Source organism: Phyllostomus discolor, chromosome 15, assembly GCF_004126475.2.
Source record: "Phyllostomus discolor isolate MPI-MPIP mPhyDis1 chromosome 15, mPhyDis1.pri.v3, whole genome shotgun sequence".
Classification (NCBI taxonomy): domain Eukaryota; kingdom Metazoa; phylum Chordata; class Mammalia; order Chiroptera; family Phyllostomidae; genus Phyllostomus; species Phyllostomus discolor.
In genome coordinates, this window is record NC_040917.2 from 24,029,274 (window position 1) to 24,055,590 (window position 26,317).

The window sequence follows — 26,317 nt, forward strand, 5'->3', positions numbered from 1 at the left end:
TCTCACTGTCAGCCGTCACGAATGTCCTCAAGCGACATCGTTCTGGGGACACCGCTGGGGAGACTCCGGGCAGGCGCGAGGGTGCGAACAGATCTAATCCCGCCCCACCCTCCGCAGGGGGTGGAGCTTAGGGAAGAACGAGTCAAAACCTCCACCGAGGGCCCTTCTCCTCCTAAGGGGAAGCACCCAGCATAAAACAAAGCTTTTCATCACTTCTCCCCAACTTCGTGGCGATCTAGTAAGGAAAGCCTCCTCTGAGCACAGTTGGGAAGGAGGCGTGTTCTCACGGAGGACAGGGATCAGCCAGGGAGAAAACCAGCTCCGTCAGAGCTCGCTGCTCACCCAGCACTGTGCTGTGAATCTTTCTCTGGACCAAGGGCAAACCACGCTCCCGGCCCGGTGAACCACAGGACTAAGTAACTAGAGCGAGTGCCCAAGCTGCTGTCCTCTCCCAGCGACACATGGGCCCGCAGTGCCTTCCAGGTGGGCTGTAAGGAGGAAAAGCCTCATGTAGCATCAACCCTGTACGGCAGCCTGTCTCGAACCCCCTGAAATGTAAACCTCTAACAACTTTTGAAATACACGTTTGAAATACTTGTGGCAAGGCAGAGAACAGCTAGCACAGGGGAGCGGAAGAGTCCTCGAAGCATCCTTCAAGCTCAGTGCCCTTCCCTTTTTAGCAAAAGTCCTGCAAACCGCTGTGCATATACGCATGCTTCTGTAAGAAATAAAATTTCCAAGAGGAACAATTTTCTTCTTTTTTGCTTACAGAGAAACCTGCCCCCTAAATTACAGCAATAAAAATATGACTTGATGTTTGAATAGCACTTTATAATTTACCAAATGCTTTTATGTAAATTATCTGGATCTTGGTGATTTCTCAGCGCTGGGTTCTGCTTGAATTTATAATTATAAAATAGGAACGGTTTAGAGAAAGGCCAACACGCAAAGCACAAAATCCTGGGGAGAAACACTAAAGCGTTGAGGAAATAGCTACAAGGAAAGGGGGTGAGGGCTGCAGTTGCTCACGTCAGGTCACTACAAAGCGGGGACTGAACCTGGCCTGTCACGCCTCCCAGCAGGCACACTAGGGGGACAGCACAGGCAGGATTCAATGAGATATTTAGAACACCTTAAGATCAATGTGCTAGCAAACCAGGAGCCTAAAGAGTAAATATGTTCAACTTACACAGAAAGATGTAACAAAGGTCTGTAATAAATATAAGGTCATGGATGGACAGAAGCTATAAAGAGAGTATTAAACGGCCAAAGGAACCTGGATTATTAAGGATAATCAGAAAGATTCTGCACAACATTTACATAGCAAAAGGTCGGTGAGGGTTGATATGGCCCTGGGGTGAGGAGAGAACCCAGGCTCCAGCAATGAGTGGAGAGAAAGTAGACAGTGTTACTATGCACTGAAATACTTTGAAATACCTCAGCAACAATTGTGCATAGGAGAGAGTAAGTTATAGGGCAATGAGATAACTGTAAAGAATTTGCTCAGAGGAAACTGGGAGAGTAACAATGGCACATAATCTTGAATACGCTGATCCCAAAACGTCAGCTGACATGCAGAATAGTCTGTGAAATTTAGGGGGTTAAGTGACACAAGATGAATTGACAGGAAGGAAAAGGCAGGATGAAGAAATGGGGAATTTTGAAAGAGAAGAAATAGAGGTTGCGGAATTTTTAAAGGACGTATGAATTCTACCCAGATTCGGTCGCTTGATGGTAAGAAAAATGCTTTTTTTATCATTAACATGTGCGATGAAAACCCTGACGCTGACTACGCTCTAAAATAGACGGCCATCTGGATTGGATGGCGGGGAAGGAGCTAAGTTTGGAGAAGTGGAAAATCACATTTGTGCTCCGGCTCCCCTTGGTCCCGTGGTTCCCTGCGAGCATCTTCTGCCGCCATCCCCTGGCCCTCGGGTTCTCCTTGCACGGCTGCTAGTTTTCACTCTGTGTATTGACTGCCCCCGTCTGGGGACACGCAGGGGAATGAAGTTCTCGTCTGTGTACACACTGTGTGCTTCATCGTGCACAGTGTGTCTTACTCGCCTGTCAGGGTCTCTGCTTTTGCTCAGCGTGTACTCAGCGTGTTCCAGTCTGTTCGTGCCCGGAGGGTGCTGTCTTCTGGGTCCCGCCTCGGTGGCCATCCGGGTGCTGGTGGCCCCCAGCTTACCCGCCTGGGCCAACCCCTCTCCCGAACTCAGGGCTCCTGCCCACAAGGGGCCACCCGACAGCTCACTGTTTCTAAACGGCACCTCAGGTCTTGTGGACCCCGTTTCTGTTCCCTCCCCAAGCCCTCTCTCCTCCCTGGTGCGCGGCACCAGCATTCAGTCCACTTCCCGGGGAGTACACTGTGAAGTCACCCTTCCGTGTGCCTTTGTCTCACACATGGTGTCCAATGCATCCAAACGATGCCACTTCTCTTTCTAAAAGCATTCGTGGCAGTGAGAGCACACCATGGGGCCACGCCCTGAGCAGATCTGCAGGGCACAGCAGATGACGGGAAGGTGCAATCAGAGACCTCAGGAATGGGACAGGATGCTAGGAACTCAGGGTCGTATTCCAGTTTATGATTTTACCCTGGTGCCACAGAGCAAGCACACCTTAACGTTTCCTGAATACAGCGATTCTGCAGCCACTCCAGTGTGACAACATCCAGCATTAAGGTGGAAACTGAAGCGTGTAACAAATGACAAAAAGCAAAACACCTGAGCTAAGATCAACCTGAGTGAAAGGCACATGATACATGAAAAGCCAAACCAGAACGGAGAATCATTTTCATTGATTGTAGCACTCTCTCTTTTTAGTGAAGATTCCTCAAGCATCGCCATAAAAACGAGCCAGCAGGCCACACAAGTCTGTGTACAGCCTGGCCCGAGATAGAGGAGGCTGAGGACACAGGTGAGAGAGCAGCCAGGTGAGACATGGCCGCCAAGGGCCCGGTGCACAGCAGCTGGGACCTGGGCTCCTAGCAGCGATCCAAATTGGAAAATGGGCCCCAGGTACTTGAAGGCACCTGCCCTTGTCACAGACAAAGCTCCCAGGGCTGAACAGGTGCAGCGCAAGGCTGATGCCTTATCTCAGCCCCAACCCGCAACCAGCTCAACCCCACCATATGATGATGCTGTATACACTTCCTGTTAATAAGTGACTGCATCACAAAAGAAGCAATGCTCAAAACCACAACAGTAATGCAGACACTGAAAGTTATACTAGGTAAGTCCACATTCACATATTCAAAGAATTGTTTATATAGTGCTAGCTCATCGATGTTAGCTTCACTTCCTTTTTAGAGAAATGTAGTTTATTTTTGAACGATTTCATGAAGAATGTTGGATTTGAGTCCTGCTGTGAGGTTTGCTTCTTGACAAAACATTCTTAAGTGTTATCTTGGACACAAATCCATACAAAATAATTTCAGTGTTATGTAATTCTAAACCAAAATCTGATCAACTTCTAATTAGGCTTTAAAATACAGACTCTCCTGTGCCCTCTTTAAAATGACTGAAAAGTCTTAACTGAGTTGCTTACTTAAATAGATCCTATATATATAATAAAAGGCACCTTAATGACTAATCACTTACCCTGTGCTTTTCAGAATATTTGCCTCTCTTAAAAATATACTTAGTTATACAAGCTTCCCAAGCTTTGGCAAGGTTTCTAAGGAAAACATTAATTTAAATGAAAGGAAATATTGAGACTGTCAACTTTTTCAGCACCTGGTAAATGTCAATTGGTACAACAGAATGTTTTCAGAGCAAAAGTCACATGGCAGAAATAAATAACCTTAAATATCCACGCGCTCCCTGGGAATCCCATTGCTGTGCACAGTTACTGGAAAATGTAATTAGTAATGGCATTCTGTGCCGAAGGCAACCGACACTTGGACTTCATGCTTGTACTTCAGACCTTAGCATTCACATCAGCCCACGCCTGGCACTTGGGTACTTAGTGAATGAATGCCAATTAAATTGTTCCAAATCATCATTTTCATTTCCTGTAGAGTGTCTGCCTAAAGCCTAACAATCCCATGGAACTTAAGGCAATTGGAGATGTTGGGATTTCACACCGTCTAGGGAGAGATTGAGTTTTTGAAGTAATAATCAATCTTGTATTTCTATTGTCGGAAGACAGTTCTTGTTCCTCCGGACGTTGTCCTTGTGTCTACGCCAAACAAGGGTCAGTGAGTCGTGTCCTAAGCTATTCATCTGAATGGCATCCACTTGTGCTGCAGTTGAGTGATTCACGAGGAGGGACCGCCCCTCATCCCACGAGGCACAGACCCACATTTTCTTTATTTCAAAATAACCAGTGAGGGGCAGACTTTTCTGTAGAGAATCAGGATCTAGATCAGATGGCCGAAGCTGAGTGAAAATTTAGCAATGAAAAAATTCAAAGAATGAAATACGAGAAAAAACAAAAATTTTAAAATAATTGCCATCTTAATCTCTTTTCTTAAAGTATACTTCTACTCGAAACAGTAATTTAAAAATCGACTGTAACAGAGATGAGAAAATTATCACTCTATTTGGTTCTTTTGTTTGATTATTAGTTTTATGCACCCAGGCTAATGACTTCCAGGACACAATGTAAATGACATCAGAATGGGTCAATGACATCAGCGGGGTCCACATCTGAGCTCTCCTTTCTCCTCCCTGTGAGCCTCAGATAACATAAACTAAGGCTACCTTTGGTCTAGCCTTTCCGTGCCTCAGCTTCTTGTCTGTAAAATGAAGATGATAATATCTGCCATAGAATGTTGTGCAAAGTTAAACAATTTAATAGAGGGGAAAGAAAAGAAAGGAAATTTCCTGACAAAGAAGGCCAACTTTCAGTATGTGTCAGCTACTGTCTTCACCATTGGGACACTTTCCAGTCTCTGGGAACTGAGGGTTCATGCCCCATGCTTCAACAAAGCTGATTTATCTCTTAACTCTTTCACCACGTCTTCTTTCTTTTTCTCGAATTTCATTTCTTAACTGGCTAGGTTTCGTCCTGATTTTCTGAATGAGACCTCCTGTGTGGTGCGCTCTCTGCACATGCGGGTTTCAGGTCCACGGTTTTCACACGTGCGCGGCCAACGTGGCTGGTCGGACACTAGTGTAGACGAGCCTTGGCTCAGAACTCTTCCTGTGGGGACCATTCCAAGTCACCAGTTCCTGGCGGGTGTGCGCCAAGGTCTTGGGCTTTTTCTTACTTCTTCCCCCTTGTTTTTCACTGGGAACCTCCCCTGGCTCATTGTCTACACCGTAGAGTATGATGATAACGTGGTCCCCACTTCTGCCTGGCTAAGCCTTCAGTGGTACTTCTAGTGAAATGCAGTGTGAAAACAGCTTCCCAAGGTCAGTGCCAATGTGTTCTGCTGTATATCCCACTGCGTATATAACCTTCACTTTTTCCTTTTATTCCTACCTCTGTAGTACTTCGCTGGAATATGTAGGTAGCATACTTTCTAAGTTCTTGTATTTCTGAAAATAACTACAGGGGACCCTCTTAATTCACCGATGCTTTACATTATATCAAGTTTTAGGTCCTAAATCAATTTTTCTTGGGAATTTGTGAGCAAGGTGTTAGCTCAGAGGAAACCACAGATATCAGAGTGATTCTCATTCCCCCGTAAGCAAAGTCTTTATTTCTTTCTGAAGTTTTACCACGGCCCAGAGTAGACAGATGAACATTTAAGGCAGGCCTGCTTAACTGTTCCTTTTTGTGAATTCCTTTACTATTCTGTGCCTATAAAATAAGGATAATGACAGAATTTACTTTCTAGTCTGTTGAAAATTCCATCAGTTAATGCAGGTTACATGCTCTGACATGTGCCTGACGGTAGTAACCACTTGAAACCTTAGCCATCATCCTCAGGGTCTGCATGTTTGAGAAGAACAACACACTCGATGTCGTGTTTCAAAAATAGCTTGTTGGAAACAAAACTTTAACCGCAAACCAAGTTACCTAGATTTTTATACTACTAACAATGACCTCATTATTATTTACATAGGTTAGATGACCATATTCTCTTTCCTCCCACATGAAACTTGCCTCGCTTGGCCAATTAGCCGCCCCGAACCTGGCCGCTCGCTTGTGCAAAACTGAGCTGGGACAACAGGTTTCTGCCCCATCCAGTGTACCCTGGAGCTGGCAGTCAGGGGCCAGATGCTCAGACACGTGGACTTCCTGTCATTCATTTATAACATGAGCCAAGCACATGCGACCAATCAAGACTAGGAATCAAATATGATGGTGGGAACACCATTAGACCGTGTTCTCACACTTTTCCCAAACGGTACCACCCACCCCTGCCCTGGCCAGTTCCCGTGCAGCTATTGCCCTCGAGTTGAATCAGTAACTAGAAGAAGCCGTGCCTCTGGAGGTCGAGTACTGTTAATCAAGGATGCTCCAAAAATACCAGATACTCTTGAGTTAAGCACGCTAGTAACACTGAACTAAGCTGCATTTTCAAAGAAATCAATGAATAAATTTCTTTTCTCCTGAAATAAGACTGAGAAAGTAGATTAAAAGTTTCACATTTGACTAAAACATGGACTATCCATCAGCCTAATAGATTTCTTTACGTGATAACTCTGTGAAATAACATAAAAAATACGTAAATGGACATACAGAAGTAAAAACTGAAGTTTGAAGTAAAGTTGGCTCAAAATAAGCCAATAAATGCCTGAGAACGCCCAGTGCATTATAAATGAGAGTACTTATTATTGCTCAGAATACGTTAATAATTAGGCTAAAGTCATGCACTTCCTTCCCGCATGTGCCTGTTTACTTGTTTGTCACAGAGACGCAGGCAGAATCCCAAGTCACAGCTGCCGGGGAAATGGGTGCGGGAGACAGGGAGGGTGCAAGCAGCCCTGGGGAGGTCCGTCCAACTCCATCACAATGGCAGGAAAACTGATGCTGAGCACATTCCCCACAAAGGGGGGGGGGGGCAGTGGGAGCTTCATTTGCATTCCGGCCTGGCACTGAGCATGTGTCTCTGGCTGACAGATGCTTAATGATGGTTCTTTGTGATGTTAACAATGATGGAGAGAAGAGACATTTCAAAACTAAGTCCTGGCTTTCCAAAGCAGGTGATTGTAAGATGGTGAGACTTGTGAGCAACGCTGCCGATGCTTCCAGTACTAGTCCTGAAGCTTTCGGGGCTTAAATAACAATGTACATGTTAAAAGTTCCGATTTCCAAAAGCATCGATAGCCTTGCTCTATGATATAACAGCAGTTAATTATGGCTGTAATCACCACAAAGCATAGTATATCTGTGTATATAGATATATTTATATATGTGTATGTATATATTTACATGTGTATGTGCACATATATTTTATATTCTATGAGATATACACATATACATAGGTAAATACATACAAAATATACACACATATTTGAGATATCCTTCATTTATGGGTCAGGCAGAAAAAAATAATGGTAATTTCTACTTTAACAGATTTCCCACATTGCTTAGAAATCATTTGTTCTATTTTTTGTAATTTTCCAGCAATAGAAATATTGGCCCGTGTACATGTATATAAAATTTTTAATTTCAAGTAGTTTTCCTTAAGTAAAATGGAAAAAATCTCCTAAATTATTCAAATAATTGCCTTACCTTAAAACTAAGAATTTTTAGTTACTTTGGAAGGAAGGCCATTACTGTTAGTGTTTCATATTTATGAAGTTAGATATTTACTCAGTAAGCAATAAAAAACAATTTGTGAGAAGGGAAAAAAATTTAATAAGATGGCATTGTGACAATTCAGAGGGATACATTATGTTTAAAGACATAAAATATCCTAAAATGTTTAGTTTTTAAATATAAAAGTATGCCATGAAATATATTTTAAGCCCATTTAACAGACATATTAGCCGCATCTGATGCAAACACGCTGTCATACCTTATTTCCAAATTGAGACAATCACATGCCACATAATGACATTTAGTCAACCGCAAACCAAATGGAATTTTTCAGGCCATTGTAATCTTTTAACCTATCGTCTAGTGATGTCGTAACCTAGTTGACGTCATAGCATAACTCATTATTATTCTGATATTCACACAGTGGTGAAATCACCCGGCGACGAATTTCTCAGACCATATCCAGTTGTAAACGGGGCATGAATGTGTTTAAATACATGCACCTGTAGCTCTGCCCATAGCTCGTTCAGTTGTAAGAGTGTCTGAGTACACTCTTCCTTTAGTACTTCCTAGTGAGCTTTTTCTCTCTCTCAGTAGGTCAAATCCAGGGCAGAGCACAACTACACATAATGTGTAAGACTCCTACAAAACAGAACATTATTCTACCTCATTTTTGGGTATTCACATTATTTTATCTAGTTACGGATCTGCACGTGTCCATATGGGCAGTGCCCCATTTCACATGGTTTACGTTTTAATTGTCAAAGTGAGAACTTCCAAAAGAAGAAACAACTGTTTCCCGTAGCAAAGCACCTCTGGGTCTGCCCCCGCTTTCTGCCTGCGTGCGCACGAGCATGTCACCCAGAGAAGGCACAGGCAGACCCCGTGCCGGGCAGTGACAGCTTCCTCACGGCGTTTCCGCTTCGAAGACTAGAAAAACCAGGCACCCCCACGTCAGCGGTTTGAAGGAGAAATCCGTGTTTGGCGTCTGTGGCACGCAGGGTGAACGCGTGCGTTGGATGTTCACAGCATCTGGGAAAATGCCAGCGATGCTGTGAATATCCGTACCACGCGATCGAAGTGCCTCCTTGCTTTTTCTGGAAGACCGAAGGATGTCGCTTCTATTTCTGTAGGCGACCCCGCCCATTTCATAGTGAACATTGATCGAATGATTCATTGATTTTTATCTGATTACTCATTAAAATGGCTTATAAGAACTTTTAAAACGATAGTTAAACAAAGCATAATAAAAACATTGATTTGTGCCATCTTACCAGGTGAAGATAAGGCATAGTAATGTAGATATTAAAATCAAAACTTGATTAAACATTGCAGACCCTGTGCGCTGAATGGCTCTATGTAGATCATTCTAAAATGAAACAAAAAAAACATATTTTAAGTTGTGATAAATATCACATATTCATGAGTTCATTACAATTATTACTACGTATTGTATTTCAACTATCTTGTGCCTACTCGGGACACATACTTTAAATGTATATGGTAGCACAGTTTCATGTTTGCCTGGGTCAAAGTAGATCTTACCGAAACATTCCTGTTACAAAGGCAATAGGGTAGGAGGCCCACCGAAGCACCAAATTTTAGTTATTCACTTTACAAACATCTGCAGACACCGACTCCCCAAAGCCCTCTAGAAGCATAATCTTTCATGCCAATTTCAATTTTAAAAGATCAGAAAATAATATACTCCATTAGGGAGAAAGTAAAAGTTCAGTCAAACTGCTATCAAGTCTTATTCCCTGAATCAGGAATTGCTCCAGACAATTTATCATTAAAAAAGCTGAATGGCCATTGAGCAAATATTTTTAAGTTTAATTTCATTACTATTAAAAGAATTGTAAATTCAAGATTTATGTTTTTACCTTTGCAATTGAAAGACATTACAAATAGTAACACCCACTGTTGTTAAAGATGCAAAAATATGAGCACTCACTTTTATTACTGCTCATGTAATTTATTATCATTCTTGATGGAAATTTGGGAATTCAGGTCACAATTCACAAGTATGTCCTTTGTAGTTCATTCACTCATTTATTAAGTATTTACTCAATAACATAATTTTAAAAAATTAACTACATGAAAATAATAAAAAATGGAAATCAGTAATGATTTGTTTATCTTCATTACAAAATTACATTTACTATATGAAATAATGAATGCTCATTACCATCAAAATAACTAAAATATGCAATACAAAAATAGTTAAATAAATTGATCAAAACTATATAATAGATTTAGATGCATCCATTAAATTGATTTGAAGAGGAATATTTAATGACATAAGAACTTGTTTACTACATACTAGCATATGATAAAAATTCAAATTATAAAATTAAACATACAATACAATTTAATGTATGATATGTCTGTTAATATAAAATACAAGATATACATTATTACTAGTATTCAGTGTGATAGATTTGTAGATTTTCATAATTTTTTCCTTTCTAGTTTTCAGTTCATCTCAAGTTTTTAAATAATAAACTGTTAAAGGTCTTAAAGTCAATGTAACAGGAGATAACTTCACCAATATAAAATCCCAAAGAGCCAGCAGTTTCTTCCTCCACCACACATTTAACCAGAACTGTTACATTAACAAAAAACTAAGGTGAATAGAATTTCACCTCTCAACCCTTGCTTTCTTTTAACAGAGGTGTTAATGAGCAGAAAAACCAAAGAAATTGAGCAACCAGTGAGAGCATGAGAAGCAAAATCCAGAAATATTGCAATGGAAAATGGGTTCTAAATTAGTACTGCAAAGCCTTCCTGTTATTCTCCAGGACTGACCACTTCTCCCGCGGTTAGGTTATTTTTTCCAACAACAAACAACACAATTTAGCACAGAGGTTTATTTTTTTTCCGATGCATTTCTTTCATCAACAATTTAGGCAATGTCTGTTTAGTGAAGTTTTTTTTTTTCTTTTTGAACAGTTAAGGCAGCCCAGTGTTCCTGCAGGCCGCCCCTCGGGCCGCGTTCACCCACATCTGGCCAGGCACTGCCATGAGACTCCAGAGGTCAGCTAACATGGATGTTTAGAAACATTCATCCGCTATGAATTCTCAAATGTTATCCAAATATCACTTCTGGCCAAAACTTGTGTCGTAATTTCTGTTGAAAAACCATTTAAAAGAAAAACAAGTCTACCTCCAGAAAAAAATATTTCATTTCCTTTTAGTAACATGAATAATATTGAGCCCTTACTATGTTTATGGATATATGTATACATACATTCATATTTGTTTATGTATCTATAATTTTATTTAGTTCTCACAACAAGCCTGAAGAGTGGGCACTTTTATTCTCTTCTGAAGATAAAGAAATTAACTCACTTGGCTCTCCTACTAGAGTGATTAGCACACAGTGGACTTACTTTAACATTTATAGAATAAAAGACCAGACAGCAAATGTCTTACATCTCACTGCCAAGCAAGCCCTGAGCCCTACCGTCAACGTATTCTGGTCAGAGTTATAAACCAGTCCTTCCAAACAGGGTCAGCCTCGGGCACACTCTGAGACTGGCATCTTTGACTTCCTGATTCTGTTTATCCCTCCGAAAATACCCCATTCACAACCCAGCCAAATCTAAAAAGATGACTTGTACTGAGAGTCATCCACCTCCTAAATAGGGCCTTATAAAACCTTACAGATTTTTACAAAACGTGGGCCCAGCACAGTTGGGAAGTTTGACACTGTGACTTCCTGAACCCTTAAAACCAAGGGTCCAGCTACACGTCTGGGGAGGTTATTTGTCTCCAGAAGATGACTCACTCCTGGGACCAGTCCAAGCAGCCGCTGGCTGTGGGGTGGTCATATTTAGAAAATCTAAATCATTTTGGTTCACCGGTTCATAGGACCTGAAAAGGACAGTGACTGGGCCGCAAGGGTATTTTGCAAGTTGTCACTCTGTTAGGACACAGGCAGACCGGTCGGCCACGCAGGGTCATTAGCTTAGACGTCTCTACAATGTGTCACTGTAATTATCTGATGGCATTTCACCAGAATTCTTTCCTTTTTACAAACATTTAAATGATGCTATTTACTAAGATACGATATTCATGTAAAAGAAGCTTAAAAATAAAACAGTTAGATATTTAATTGGAACTCAATAAATTCCAGCAGTATGAATTTATATTTTATGGGGGGAAATAGAATGAAAAAGTAATGAGGCAAAGATGCCAACTCATTTTCTCCCTCTGGTTAATCTGAACACGGAAAGCAAGAAATAATAAAAGATTGAAGGAGAGTTTTTGCATTTGCATATCACTCTCATACTTACAATCATATTTTCCAAGGCGTGCTTGGCAAGCCAGCAGTTTAGAAAGACTGGGACAAAGAGATTCCTTAAGGAAGGCCAAAATATCTGAAAAAATAAATCAAAACTACACTTTTATCTCAAAGCAAGGCATCGTATCCAGCAGATTTAAAAGAAATGTAAGACAGAAAAATTTATTAAAAACAATATAACAATTTAAAATATGTGACAAATACATTCAATGCATATTATTAATAAAATGCAAGGAGCAGATATGATCTTTTCATTCACTGTCTCATTCTTACAGAAAAATTCTCTGGAAAATTATTGTAGAAGCAGAAAGAAAATAATAAGCTCTCACTGGATATCAGATGTAACTATGCTAATTCTATCATTAAATTTTTGCTGTGACAGTTTAGAGTAGACACGGCCTCTTTCTTCTTTGCAATTGGGGGGGCAGTAAGACAAAGAAAGAAAGCCCCTCCCTTCCTAACAGCACCACTCACTCTCGGGACCCAGACATTTTAAGTGACATTGGGGAACCATGGTTAACTGGAATTACATTTACTTAGCCACTTCATCTAATTCCAGTTGCTTCTCTAGATAAATTACTCATATTGAAATAATTCTCAGAAGTGAGCAACAGCTTTAAATATCTTCTTATTTTCATAGTTTTCCAAATAAAACTCAGAGTGTTGGAAAGCATGGTCCCTACAGACATTATTACAACCCTATCAAACAGAAATGAAAACCAAATTTTGTAGCAGAAGCATGCAACTGAACAGAAGCTTCATGGGATTGGTCAGCCATCCACCTGATAAAGGAGCAAGTTGCTGTCTGTCTGTCTGGCTGTTGGCAACTTTCTTGTTAAGGACAGAAATGGACCTAGTAAACCCTGTGGTTAAACTAGAGATGAGTGCATTCTCAGTCTGAGACATGTTTACAAGTATGTGGTTCTACCTGGTTTCTGTATTTTTTAATTCCACAATACACACAAGAAACGGAGTGATTTCTAATCTGTTCAGACAATATTGGTACTTGTTTAAATGGCACCACTAGACCATACATTTCTAGGATGCATCTCATTTTACCATGGCACTGAATCTCATTAGTGTTCATTTAGTTTCACAATCCAACTACCCAACAGATTTCACTATTTATTTGTTAGTACTATGATTCTAACCAACACCTAACTTTATTTATCTGAGTTAAATATTTTTATTAGCATGGATATGTAAAGACTTCACTGCAATCTAATGACAAAATTATTTTTAAAAGATGATTTTAGGACTTACCGAGATGACGAAGGGAACCGCGTTCACTATTTCCAAGATGAAAGGTACCCGTAAAATCTGTTCCCAGATGTTCCCCTTTCAGGCAAGAATGAATAAAAATAAAAGTCAATGACACCAAATCCCACTAAAGAGAGCAAAAGACAGCACTCAGAATTTCCTTGAATCATCATATAAAGGTGTGGCAATGACTTTTAGAGATTATTTTTCTAAATGTAACCGTGCCCTCTCAACTTCATGGTAAGTTTAAGAAGCAATTCAAATGTTACAGTGACCCTTGATTATTGCACATAACACGTGATCATATCATAGTTGGTCAAAGAAAATTCACCAGTAAAAATAAAACAGGCTAACAAAACTTGTAGAATCGATAAAAAGTGACAATTATAATGTTTACTATAGTAAATATATTCACCCTGAGAAAGAAAAACAAAGTTGGATGTATCACACTACCTGATATCAAACTATACTACATGGCCGCAGTAATCAAAACAGCATGGCACTGGCAGAAAAACAGACACATAGATCAATGGAACAGAACAGAGAGCCCAGAAATAAATGAATACTTTTATAGTCAATTAATATTTAATGAAGGAATCAAGCACATACAATGGTGTTGGGAAAACTGGACAGATACATGCAAAAAAAAATGAAACTAGATCACCAACTTACACCATACGCAAGAATAAACTCAAAATAGATTAAAGACTTAAATGTAAGTCATGAAACCATAAAAAAAACTTAGAGGAAAATATAGGCAGTAAAATCTCAGGCATTTCTCGAAGCTTATGAAATAGACCCCAAACACACTACGTGTTAACAAAGCTCATCGATATGAACATTGTTTTGATGGTAAGAAAACATAAACGAAGGGGATTTTCAAACCTACCAACTCACGTAAGCAGGGCTGGCTACACAACTCAAGGGGCCCGGTGCAAAAGCAAAAGCAGGGCTTCTTATTTTTTTTTAATTAAATGGTTTGGATCTTTTTTAAAAAGATTTCATTTGTATTTATTTTTAGAGAGGGAAGGGAGAGAGAAAGAGAGAGAGAAAGAGAGAGAGAGAAACATCAATGTGCGGTTGCTGGGGGCCATGGCCTGCAACCCAGGCATGTGCCCTGACTGGGAATCGAACCTGCGACACTTTGGTTCACAGCCCGAGCTCAATCCACTGAGCTACGCCAGCCAGGGCTGCAGGGCTTCTTATTAACAAGTTGTGAACAATTGCCAGAAGCCGACATCAGAGCCTTACACCAGGTCCAGGGCCCCCACAGCGGCTGAGAGGACACGCCCAGGAAGTCCACCCTGATATACAGCCCTCATCGCTGAAACTTTCTTGAGTGACGTCCAGCGAGACACAACTCGGAACTTCCTGAAGCAGCTTATCTCCGATGAAGACATCTGTGTATTAGGAAATCAGTTTGCAGTCTGGTTCCCTGTAACTCCCAATTATTTTCAAACACTGCCTAAAAGACTCATTCTTCATTTCCTGGCAGTCCCAAAGGCTTAAAACACTGCAGTGATGGAGAATTCCTGCCCCCGGCTCTCGAATGGCTATGGTCCATGTGCTAAAATATTCAGTGACAGGCGTTTTTATCATTAGCTTGTCTCCCGTCTCCAGACTATATTTAAAAAAAAAAAAGGCAGGAAGCGCAGGTAGAAGAAACGGAAGCAGTGGGAACCAACTCCTCTGTGTGGAGTCGTTGCAGGGGCCACGCGGCATCTGCCAGCTCCTCAAGTTCAGCGAGAAGAGCTCAAGTGACCCGCTTAGCTTGACTCACGCAGAGAGAGGGTGTAATGTTGACACCCATGCCCAAAGCATCAAATATAAGGAGCCCGTGGGGAGAAAGAAGGCTGAGATGTGAACAAGCCAAAACACCCAGTTGGGCCAGTTTTTTTTGGTTGTTTTATTTTATATTAATTGTTGTTGCAGTACAATTTTTTATCTTTTACTCCCATCCCAGCCCACCCACCCAGCTCTCCTCTCCTCCCTCCCATTTCTACCCACCCCTAGTTTTTTATCCATGTGTCCTTTATATTTGTTCCTGTAAACCCTTCCCCTTTTCCCCTAAAATTTTTTCCCCTCTCCCCTCTGGTCACTGTCAGCCTGTTCTCTATTTCAGTGTCTTTGGTTATATTTTGCTTGTTTCTTTGTTTTGTTGTTTAGGTTCCTGTTAAAGGTGAGATCACATGGTATCTGTCTTTCACCACCTGGCTTATTTCACTCAGCATAATGCTCTCCGGTTCCTTCCATGCTGTTGCAAAGGGTCGGAGCTCCTTCTTTCTTTCTGCTGCATAGAATTCCATTGTGTAAATGCACCACAGTTTTTTGATCCACTCATTTACTGATGGGCATCTTGGTTGCTTCCAGCACTTGGCTATTGTAATATGTGCAGGCCAGTTTTAAGGCAAAGGGGCCTGTTCTCTGGGAACCACGTACAGACCCCAGAGAACCAAACCTGTGGTCCCTGGAACAGGACACACACCTGAGAGAGGGCTTCATTTGGGATTGAACTTTAGCTCTAAATTTAGGATTCAAAAGTCGTCTAAGGAATGTTGCCTTCAAACCCCTGTTTTAAAAAGGAACATCAGTGTCTGCCAGATAGAGAGTTCCCCCCAAAACAGAGCATGGGGTGACACACATGCAGAAACTGTGAACCGAAAATCAGCGCTGCATGCGACCCCCATTCTGGTAACTTTCTCCCTTCTGGTCCACTTCCGTCTTCCCTGATGGCTCTGGTCCTGTTCCAGCAACTTCCAACAACGATGACACCAGCATCCCCACCAACATGAGCCCGGCTTTGCCCTTGGATATTTTTCCACACTTAACGAACTCACTCCTTTCACCCACCAGTTGATTTCTCCAGTGTCTACATTCATAGTTCATCCTGCATCACGTCCGTCTGTTCATTTCCCCCAGCCAAACACGAACTCCCAGTTTTCCTTTACGGCAACGGTGTCTTCACTGAGCACATGGCCTTCCGTGTGCTGTCTCTCTGAGCTGCGGGGGCCCAGAAGTTCTGAATGAATAGCCCTCAGACTTAATTACGACTACAGAACTCCCACGTGCAATGTCCTCCATCGATTCCCAGTGCACGTTACTGTCCAAGGCGCTCACAATATCACCCCAAAGGTTTTGCACCGGTATTTCCCTAGATGCCCCATATTCTGGCCACACTTGAATAATTATCATTCTCTTGATTATATATGTGCATTCCTTCATGCCTCTCTTAATCCTACGAATCCCTATTGTCCCGTCTCCTCTCCTGTCATCAGTGACATCACCAGGTCGGGGCTCCGCAGAATGAGTCAAGGACTCCCTTTTCATCCCGTGGCCTCGCTGAGAACACCTATTCCTCTGCCTTCTGTTACAGTCTGTGCAGTGTTTCCGGCCCAGCCCCCCCTCCAGACTGTAAACTCCTAGGAAAAAAACAAGGCAAAGCAAGGCAAAGCGAAGCACGCACAGCGAGGCGCACTTTACCAAACAGAGGCCCTGGAAACACTGGTTAGGTTCTGCTCGCCAGGCAGAGCTCTGCCAAAAACTAAAAGAATTCCTTAAAACGGTTCCCAGCAGGCATGTTTCTGTTCCCTCGGTGTTTTCTGTACGGATCGGGAATGGGGATTCAGAGCGACAAAGGGCCAGGCCACCACATTTGCTTGACTTGTATGAGCACGCACCTAATGGATAAATCAACCCGTAGGAATTGGTGAAGTCTGTTTCAGCCGCCGAGGGGAACATTACTTACTATATTACTAAGCTTTTTTTAAATCACATACTAGAGAGGTTCAAAATAATTACAGTGCTTTAGGAAGGGCTTGCTTTATCCCCAGAGTATGAATTATAAAGACAGGAAGGCTGGGGAAAAGCTCTTGATGTGGACTGTCAGCAGAAAAATTCTAATGAAAATAGCTTACCTTATAGCTGAGATAACCAAGTAGTATCGTTTCAAACAGACTTATCAAGGCCACTAAAACCTAAAATACAAATTTTAACTTTATGAGAAAACATCATAAAAATAAAATAACATGTAGCCATGATTATACTACTATATAGAATATAATATACTCATGATTATGGTAATTTATAAAGTTAATGAATGTATAAATATACACGTATGTGCATTATATATCTGGATATATTTATGTGAGATATGATATAGGAGGTATTACGAGGCACATTAACTCATATACAGGTGGTGGGTTGTAGGTCGTCCCCGGCACTACAGCTCAGCTTTGGCCATTCTAATACTCCTTAATAAATCTTTTCTGGTTTATTATCCCAAATGAAAAGGTGGGATTAGGAGAGTCAGACTGGCTGTAGTAGCGTGATACAGAAAGAACAGGTTTTTGCTGTGTGCATTCCTCACTGCCTTCTGGCCCCGCGCCCCCCCCCGCCCCCTCCGCCAGCAACACCACCCGAAACTGAGGCGCATTCACCAGAAATGGCAGTTCCCTGCAGAAGAGCACAGGAACCCCGGGTTGGATGTGGCTCATCCTATCCCCTGCCTTGCACGGAAGGAAAGAGCCGCAATTTTGAACACTCAACAAAATGGTCCACGTCAGCCCTTCGGCAGCTTTTCAGCTTGTATTTGAATGAGCTTCACAACCAATCTCCGGTTTGCAGCCGGACGGGCTTGACCTGCCTGCCCCGAGCAGCTTCCTCCTCTCTCTGTCTTGCCTGTTGTAGGTACAGTCCCACTGCTGACCTAACCAGAGGCAGCGACTGCAGCAGGAAGGGGAACTGGAGGAGAGATCCAGACGTTCCTGTCAGCCCTCTAGGGCAAAGGAATGGAACCCAAATCAGCAAGCACAGGCCAGAAGTGACTCAGAGAGCAAGTATATTTGCTCGCAGATTCTGAGGTTCAGGACAGCCTACCGGAGAAAGACAGATTCCCCTGGAGTTTCACATTTTGACTCCATGGGAGTGAAAACTTTGGTTGAGGTGAATTTTGAAACATAAGGACAATTTAAACACTTGTGAATGCAAGGGAATATAAATAAAACGTGTTCAAAAGTGCATACAGCAGCCGCACATTGTCACGATAAAAAATTCGCACCTCTTCGATCTTCTTTGCAAAACCTCTGAATCATCCCTGCCTTTTTTGGGGGGGGGGGGGCGCATTGATAGAGGGCTTCTACAAGGCTTTTAGCATGAATTACCCAAACTCCTATTTGGAAATGAGTGCTATTATTATTTAAAAACATCAGTATGAGACAAAAGCTATGTGACTAGATCAACATGTATTTCAGGGCCATATATAACTCCTTGCAAAAATGTTAACTTATTTTACACGTGCTCCTCCCTGGAGGATAATTGGGAGATGAAAAAAGAGTGCATTTTTAGTGCACACTGAAATACGTGAAAGAGTTATTTTTAAATTAATGACACTGCAATGAAAGCCAGTGTAAAGTAATGTAAAACGCAACTTGACTTCAATAAAATATGAAATATCCAGACATGGCAAAAACTCTGACTTCATAATTATAATCCCAGGCACACATCATTGAAATAATTCATTGTCACCTATAAAACGCAGACTTCACAATCACCTTGACTTTAAAAGACAAACCCAACGGTTGATTTCAAAGTGTTTTCAAGGTTGTTTATAAACAACAGGGATGCTTAAAATCATTTCATGTCGTTCCAAGTCCCTCTATTAGAATAATTTTTACTGTTGAAAAATAACAGAAAATAAAAAGCATGCAGAGGAGGGAGACAGAAGCGAGGACGGGAGCTGGCACAAAGGTTGCTGGTGTGAAGTTCACCAGAAAGGGGAGGGGACCGGACGCGGAGGACTCTAGGGGTTGCGTGCGTGCGTCAGCAGAGTGACTCAGACCCTCTGTGGTCTCCGAATCCAGGGCACGCTTGTTATTTGATTTACAAATTATCTGCCTCGGTAGCAAGCTCTTGCTATTGGAAATGTGAACCGTTCATTTGATTATCGATTTATTGATTATTTATTGAGATTCTCACATGTTCCAGAGACCAAGGGCACAGGGAAAAAAAGCACACTTGGATACGAACTTTTGATTAATTTTTCAAGGATTGCGTAACTGGGATTTGGAAAGCTGGTTACAGGAATGAGTGGTGCTGAACACACAGGCTGACTTGGGTTTTCTCCTCGCCCCGGACAGCGACCTGAGTCTAATCCTGACCGCGAGTTCTCGCGGCAGAGCGCAGGGCTCAAGCAAACATGAAGAGAGCGGTGAACGTGTTTGCCTAAAATGTGCATCGTGATTAATTAAGCAATAAGACAAGCTCATTTTGAATAGCAAGCATTTCTCTCCAATAGTGTTTCTCCGGGAAATAGGGATCAATCCGGCAATGCAGGGATAAACAAAATTGTACGTGACCTGTAGGCCCCACAAAGGCAGACTCCTGTTCACCCAAAAGATACGAGACCTGTGAAAAGAATGACGAGATGTTACTTTTTTTAAATGTGGGAAATGCATTCATTTAAACATTTTGATTGAAGTTGGAAATATTTAAATAACAATAGCATGAGAAGACAATAACATATCAAAATTAAAATTACAAAAACGTTATATCCTTTCCGTTTTCTTTTGAATAATAGTCTGTTCTGTTCCATGAAATAGGCTTTTTAATTTCATTTTCAGTCTCATATCAATAATAAAAGAAAGATAAAGGAGTTTTATTTAAAGAGTGGTTATAGAAGGGTCCAAAACCCTCAAACCCTACTAATCAAATTCTCCATTGAAAAGTCACTTAAGGGTCTTCTATAAACCTTTACGATTTTGTTAATTTTAAAGCTGTTAATATTGTGGCAGTACAAATTCAAAAGTATTAATACTCCAGATAAAGTCAGTAACTCTGATTATAGACCATATTAAAATTTCATATCCGGATTTATAGAAAATACTTAGCATGCCACCACAACACCTGTGACGGAGGATATCGCATGGAACATTGCACAGGACAAGGGGTGGCTGTCCTTAAATGTCTCTTAAAGCTCATTTCACCGTCAGTGCCAACAATTCCTTACACTCTGCAAAAACAGCATAACATCTCCACCGTCTCACCGGCTATCCCTGTTCGTTTTTGTGCCCTGTCCTTATCTGAATTATTTGGGGTGCAGAGGCTCACGTGGGGGGCCATTCACTGCCACATACCACATTTGGGAAAACATGTAAATAACTATATTATGTTTCCCATGAATGCAAATAAAAACACACAAAATCAAACACAACAATCACAACAAAACCCACGCACTCTCCCCCGTTAGGAAACATGAGAGCCCTTCCACAAAATGAGAAGTATGTTCTTAAACCTTTAGATAATTTTCTTTTTGGTTATATGTTAAGCAATGACAAAAAGCCATAAAACTCTTTAAAGTTCTTGTTTTAAATAGAGTTATAGAACTTAAAAGGACTATTCAAAGAGACTACTTGGTATATGGAAGTACCCTGTAATTCCAGAATGTCATATCTACCTGAGTAGCTGACATCTTCCTTTGCTCCAAACCAAACCAGTGATCTTTCCCCCCAAAACCTGGTCCTCCCAGTTTTCCACATCCCAATAAATGGCACCCAATTCCACGGCGTTTGTGTAAATGCCTAACCCACTAGTCCTGAAACCTCAGTTCTGCCTGCCGTCGGTGGAATTTACCTGCCTTTGTTCATCTCCATTCCCACAGCCACCTTGATCTAAACCACCCCTTTCTGCATTTCTTTGAAACTCTTGCAGGAGCCTTCCCAATGAGACGCTACACTTCCTTGTCTTCTACATTTTCCTTCCAATTTACAGCTACACCGATTCTTTCTCAATCCGTTTTGCTCACATCGCCTCCCTGTGTATGACATCGCATTTTGGTTAAGATAAAGAGCGAAACCCTTCCTTAAATTAAATCAATTGGGGCGACATCGGTTAATAAGATTATACAGGTTCCAAGTGTGCAGCTCTATGGCACATCATCTGCATATTGCATCACGCGCCCACCATCCAAAGTCAAGACTTCCGTCTCCTGGGAACAAAACTCTGAGCATGGCATTCTGGGACTGACTCTACCATGACCCTTCCTTCCCATCTCAGCCCTTGACTTGCCTTGAGTTCTCTGCTCAACCCTCGCTCAAGGAAACCCTCTCTGAGGTTTCCACTCGATCGAAGTAGTCAACTAATGTCTTAGGCGACCTCGCTCACTGCACTTCCCTTCCATGCATCTCGGTTGTAACTTGATACTCATGCGTAAGTACATTTCTTTACTAGGTGTCTTCTCACTATACTGCAAGTTCCCTAAAAGGAAGGTGTGTCTTTTTTAGTGACCATGTCTTTCTGCGTACATGAGTGTAGTGGATGAGGCATCAATATAAACAAATGGACGGTGCCCATACAGGCAAATACACGGTGATGAGTCCAGCAACACTGTCCTTTCCAAACACACATCACAGTGTCGGTGACATTTCAGAAACCAGACCGAACCTAGGTATGGAAGAGCGAAAGGCTATATACAGTTTTCGTAGACAGAAACATGGCATGCTACAAAAACGCCTAAATAATAAGAAAAGTCTACACCAATATCTGAAGGATTAAAAATAAATTGCTGAACATGAGTTGGTCAGCACTTTCAGAGGGAAACTGGGAGTTAACATGAATTTGCTAAAAGCTGGTTTTATCAAACTGACAGTATTTTCTCTGGGATGTTCTTTTCATCATTCTTAAAATAGCATGCAGCATTTCAATTTAAAAAAGACCTTGAGAAAATATTTTTTTAGACAAGGCTATGCAATGTAGAATAGCTTTCATAATCCTTAAAAAAGACACTTCTACAATCTCAAATATATAAATTTCAATGCCAAGTGAGATCTCCAGTGGAAAGTCCTTTTTTTCACCCTTTACCGAGCACTAAATTGGATAAACGCATAGGAGGAAATGTCTAAATTCTAATAAAAACCTAGTGCCCAAGCTGCCCTTTCTAAATCAAATTTATCATGAAAAACAGTGTAGGGCTGATCCGCACGTTTTTAGTTAATGTCCAGAACAAACGGGGAGGGAAACAGACAGGCAGCCAGACCATAATTTCCAATGAAGCTTCACTCCCGTTGACAAAAAGCACTCAGAGGAAAGAAACCCTACACATGAATATTTATTGCAGCATTATTTATATCCGCAAAGGCACTGGCATCTACCTGAACACCCTCCAACAAGAAGACAAAAGTAGCCTCATCATCAACAGTAAAAATACCCCAAATGAGACAAAAGTCAATGATAAAGACAATGTCTATAATATCATGCTAACTATGTCAGAGTGAGTGTATTCTGTACACACGTACATTTAGAGAGAGAATTCACAAAATGTTAGTCATGAAAACATGCTTTCTTATGCACTGAGATTTTAGATAGTTTGTACCTCCTTTTCCTTGCCATTGTAATAATCATGAACCATTTCTAAAATAATAAGAGATGGCACTTTTTTAATTATAAACATAAAAATGAAACGGAAGCACACATAAAAGCAAAACTGATCTCATCCTGTTATTGTTAATGAACCTGGGCCCACAGCTACAACTCACATTTGAAGATTCGTTATCATGACAGGAAGAGGCCTATCAAACAACGGAAGTCTCAGCAGAAGCAAAGTATGGACAGTTCATGAGGCCGAGCCTTCCTCACATTCCACAGCACACGTGCCTGTGGCCTCGCCTACGGGCAGGAAAACAGCTGCTGGAAATGTCCGATCAGCTTTGGTAGCTGGGGTGGAGGCCAGGGGGTGAGTGTGACCCCCAGAAGAATAAAACATTGTGTAAACACGTGAAGGTGATAGGGTCAGTGTGTGGGGGCAGGGTTCCTCGGGGGAGACCCGTGGGTCACAGACTCGAGAACTCAGGTCGATAGCGTTCCGAAGAAAACAAATGTGCACTTGTTATCTTATTAACACAAGTGTGATCTAAACCAGGGAGGAAAGCCAGGAAACCACCGGACACTGAGAACTGAGGACCAGGCGTGGCCGTAGACCCGCATCTCCAGGATAGGCAAAGTTCAAGACGAGTCCAGCACCAAAGCGACTGAGATACCGAAGCGTCGTAGACTCTTCACAATACATTAGGGAGGTGTTCAATCCCGGAACCCTGTCCAGAAGCACTGGGTAGACTCCACACCAGGCCAACGAGGACCTGTCGGGATGCTGGGGAGAGAATGAAGGGCTGAGTGTGCACGGCTGGGCAGGGGGCATCCTTGGGGGTCTTTCCATCAGACATCAGCTGAGGCGGCGGCCTCAGTCCGTCAACACTCACTCTCCCTTTCTCCCTTTGTTCGACCACATCCCTGAGGCTTTGGGTCCAGGTATCGGATGTGACGGGTGCTCACATGAGATCTGAGCCTGAAATACGAGCGAGAGTAACGGCCCGTGGTGTTGAGAAGCGTGTATGTCCCTTCTCTGCGCGCTCCCTGTGTGTCTGAAGGCCCTTCTCTGCGTGCTCCCTGTGTGTCTGAAGGCCGACTGCAAAGGCACTTTGACCAACAGCTAGCCGCACAATGAAGGTGGCTCACATACATGATATTACAGTTGCCCTGGTGTGTGTGTGTGTGTGTGTGTGTGTGTAGAACAGAGGAAAGGGTCTAGAAAACCGACTAGGAACACCAGCGTTTGACACTAGTAAACAGAAAAAACGTCCTTTGGATTTTTGAGACTATATACATCAGAGCACTTGGTGCTACGTTCATCTTCACTGTGACTAATGTACCTGACAAAAGTGGACAGTCTATGGGACGGTATTCATTCCTGGTGGTGACCAAACATTTAGAAGATATTGTCAAGATCACGTTTCTTCCTGTAAGGGTTGTTACCCAGTCTTTAACTTGAGCGTGTCGCCGGAACACACGCGTTGCTCCATCAGCCCCTGAGGTCACGTGCAAATCCAAATACCACGAAATATGAGCACAGTCGCGGCCTTCATCCCTTCAGGCCTGTCCCTTGCTGCTAAAAGTGCCCATCACGTCAGCAGTTGTGAAGCGGACAGGACGGGCGAGTCTGGGCACAGTGTAAAGCGTGATCAGCAGCAGGAGGCAGTGAGCAAAGCTGGTGGCTCGTCTCTCAGTGAAACGCATGCACCACACACTGAGTGTGGAGTGTCCTTTGCTAGCGCCCCTAAATCACTGACTACAAACTGCGTGTGCCCCCAGAGTCTGTCACTTGCCGAGCTTCATACATGAACAATAAACTTCTTTTCGTATCCTTCAGTTTGCTCAGACTTGCAACATTTTCCCGTCAGTTTGGACTCCTTGAAGGGACTTAAAAATAAAGCAAAACAGAACGGAACAGCCTTGGCGTTCTTGTGGCAGCAGCTCTAATTAAATAAATCTCCTTGCTGAATTAGCCTCATTATTTTAAAAGGGAGCCTGTGCCCATAAAGGCCACTTCTGTTTCTCATTAGCCAGGACTGGCTGGACGAGGGGAGCCAAACAGAACATTTATTCAAAACGGGGCCATGAGTTCTTTCGGTTGTTTGCTAACTGCAGTAATCTGATTTCTCAAATGTATATCCTCTATAATTATGGCTCAATATACTTAGTAGCATGGCGTAGAAGTTAATTGTAGGAAACTTTGTTCCACTTCATGTTTTCAAATAACATTATTCTAGTCCGCATCACCCACCAGAGCCCTTTTACCCTTGTAAGGAATCGGTCATGACTCCGTGTGTGATTTCCAGGTCTCTCAAAGGTACAGGTTACGCATCGATCAGCAAGTTTTAAAAAACAGTTCTGGCATGTTTTTGAAAGCATTTGTAACGTGGCGTCTCCAGGCCGTGGTCTGTAATCATCCCAGTGGCGCAAGCCTATCAGTAAGCTGTTGACATAAGTCCATTAGCTCAGCAGCACCCGCTGCGCCACCGCGCCCTGTGCTGAGTACGGGCGCTCCGGAAGCAAGCCCCTCGGGGTCCTTGTCCCCGGTGAGGGTGTGGGGCGAGCGGAGAAGTAAAGGCAGTCTACCCTGAGTAGCACAGGGTCGAACCGCCCGGGGCCACCTGTTCATTCGATAGTGCCAATGAACACTGTAAATGTATTTCCTCCTCCTTATGATTTTCGTAAAATCACTTTTCCCTAGCTTACCCTACTGTCAGAATATAGCATGTAGCACACATAACATATGAAATACGTGTTAGTCAACTGTTCGCGTCCTCAGTAAGGCTTCCGGTCAACAGCAGGCTTTCAGTAGGCCACTGGCGAGAGTCCAAAGCTACACACGGACTTCCGACTGTGCAGGGGCGAGGGCTGGCTTCCCTGGATGCCCCCCGTGTTGCTCCAGGGTCAGCGGCAGCGAAATCCGCATCGGTGCACTAAGTGACCTGACCGAGGCCCTCGGGGGTGCGGGCAGAACACCTGAAGCCACCGCTGACCCACGCTGGAGCTGGGCTGTAGTCATGGCAACGGGTAAGCATTTCTGATTCGGAGTTATCCAAGAAATCGTTATGTTGAACGCCCAGGAGCCCTACCTACCGCTAGTCAGGGGCAGAGGTGGAAGACGGAGACTGCGGGGTGAGAGCCCCGAGGCAGCAGACAGAGCAGCGTCTGTCTGTGCAGGTGGGCCCCAGAGGCTCCTCCTGCTAATGCCCAGAGGAGGGGGGGGCATCAGATGACCTCCACAGACTCAGCGAGTCCCTCCGTCACTCAACAAGTGACTGCTGAGGGCCTCACGCGTGCCGGGCTCTGAGGCTTCAGACAACGGTCTGTGCCCTCGTGGAAGAGCCATCTCGACCCGCGTGGAACACACGGAGAACAAAAGAAACCCCTAAAAATGTGCAATCCGGAAAGAACAGAAAGGCGATGCAGAAAAGGAAACATATATTCCAGGGAGCCTTGTGAGGACGTTCCAGTTCTAAACAGGACGTTTGGTAAGGCTTCCCTGACAGTCCGACTTGGAGTCCAGATCTGAGGGAGTGGGGCATGTGCTGTCTCGTGGAGAGGATTCCAGAAGGAAGAGCAGGTGTGAAGGCTGTGAGCCTGCCGTGTGTCTGGTGAGGACCCGGGGGCAGGGAGGCGGCCAGTGTGGCGGCAGAATGGGGTGGGGGGTGACATCAGGAGGTGAAGTTCCCAGGAAAGTGGGGGCCCTGTAGGTCATGGTGGCCACTGTGGCATTTGGGG

The 26,317-nt window shown here is 42.9% G+C and overlaps 1 protein-coding gene across 1 annotated transcript in view; it reads right to left on the bottom strand.

Annotated features, from left to right (window-relative positions):
- KCNT2 (potassium sodium-activated channel subfamily T member 2) overlaps positions 1-26,317 on the bottom strand; it is a 196,577-nt gene that overhangs the window by 104,338 nt on the left and 65,922 nt on the right. The window contains 5 exon segments of the mRNA XM_028531238.2: positions 8,931-9,025; positions 11,955-12,038; positions 13,226-13,300; positions 17,137-17,196; positions 19,576-19,624. Of these exon segments, the coding sequence (XP_028387039.1) occupies positions 8,931-9,025; positions 11,955-12,038; positions 13,226-13,300; positions 17,137-17,196; positions 19,576-19,624 (363 nt within the window).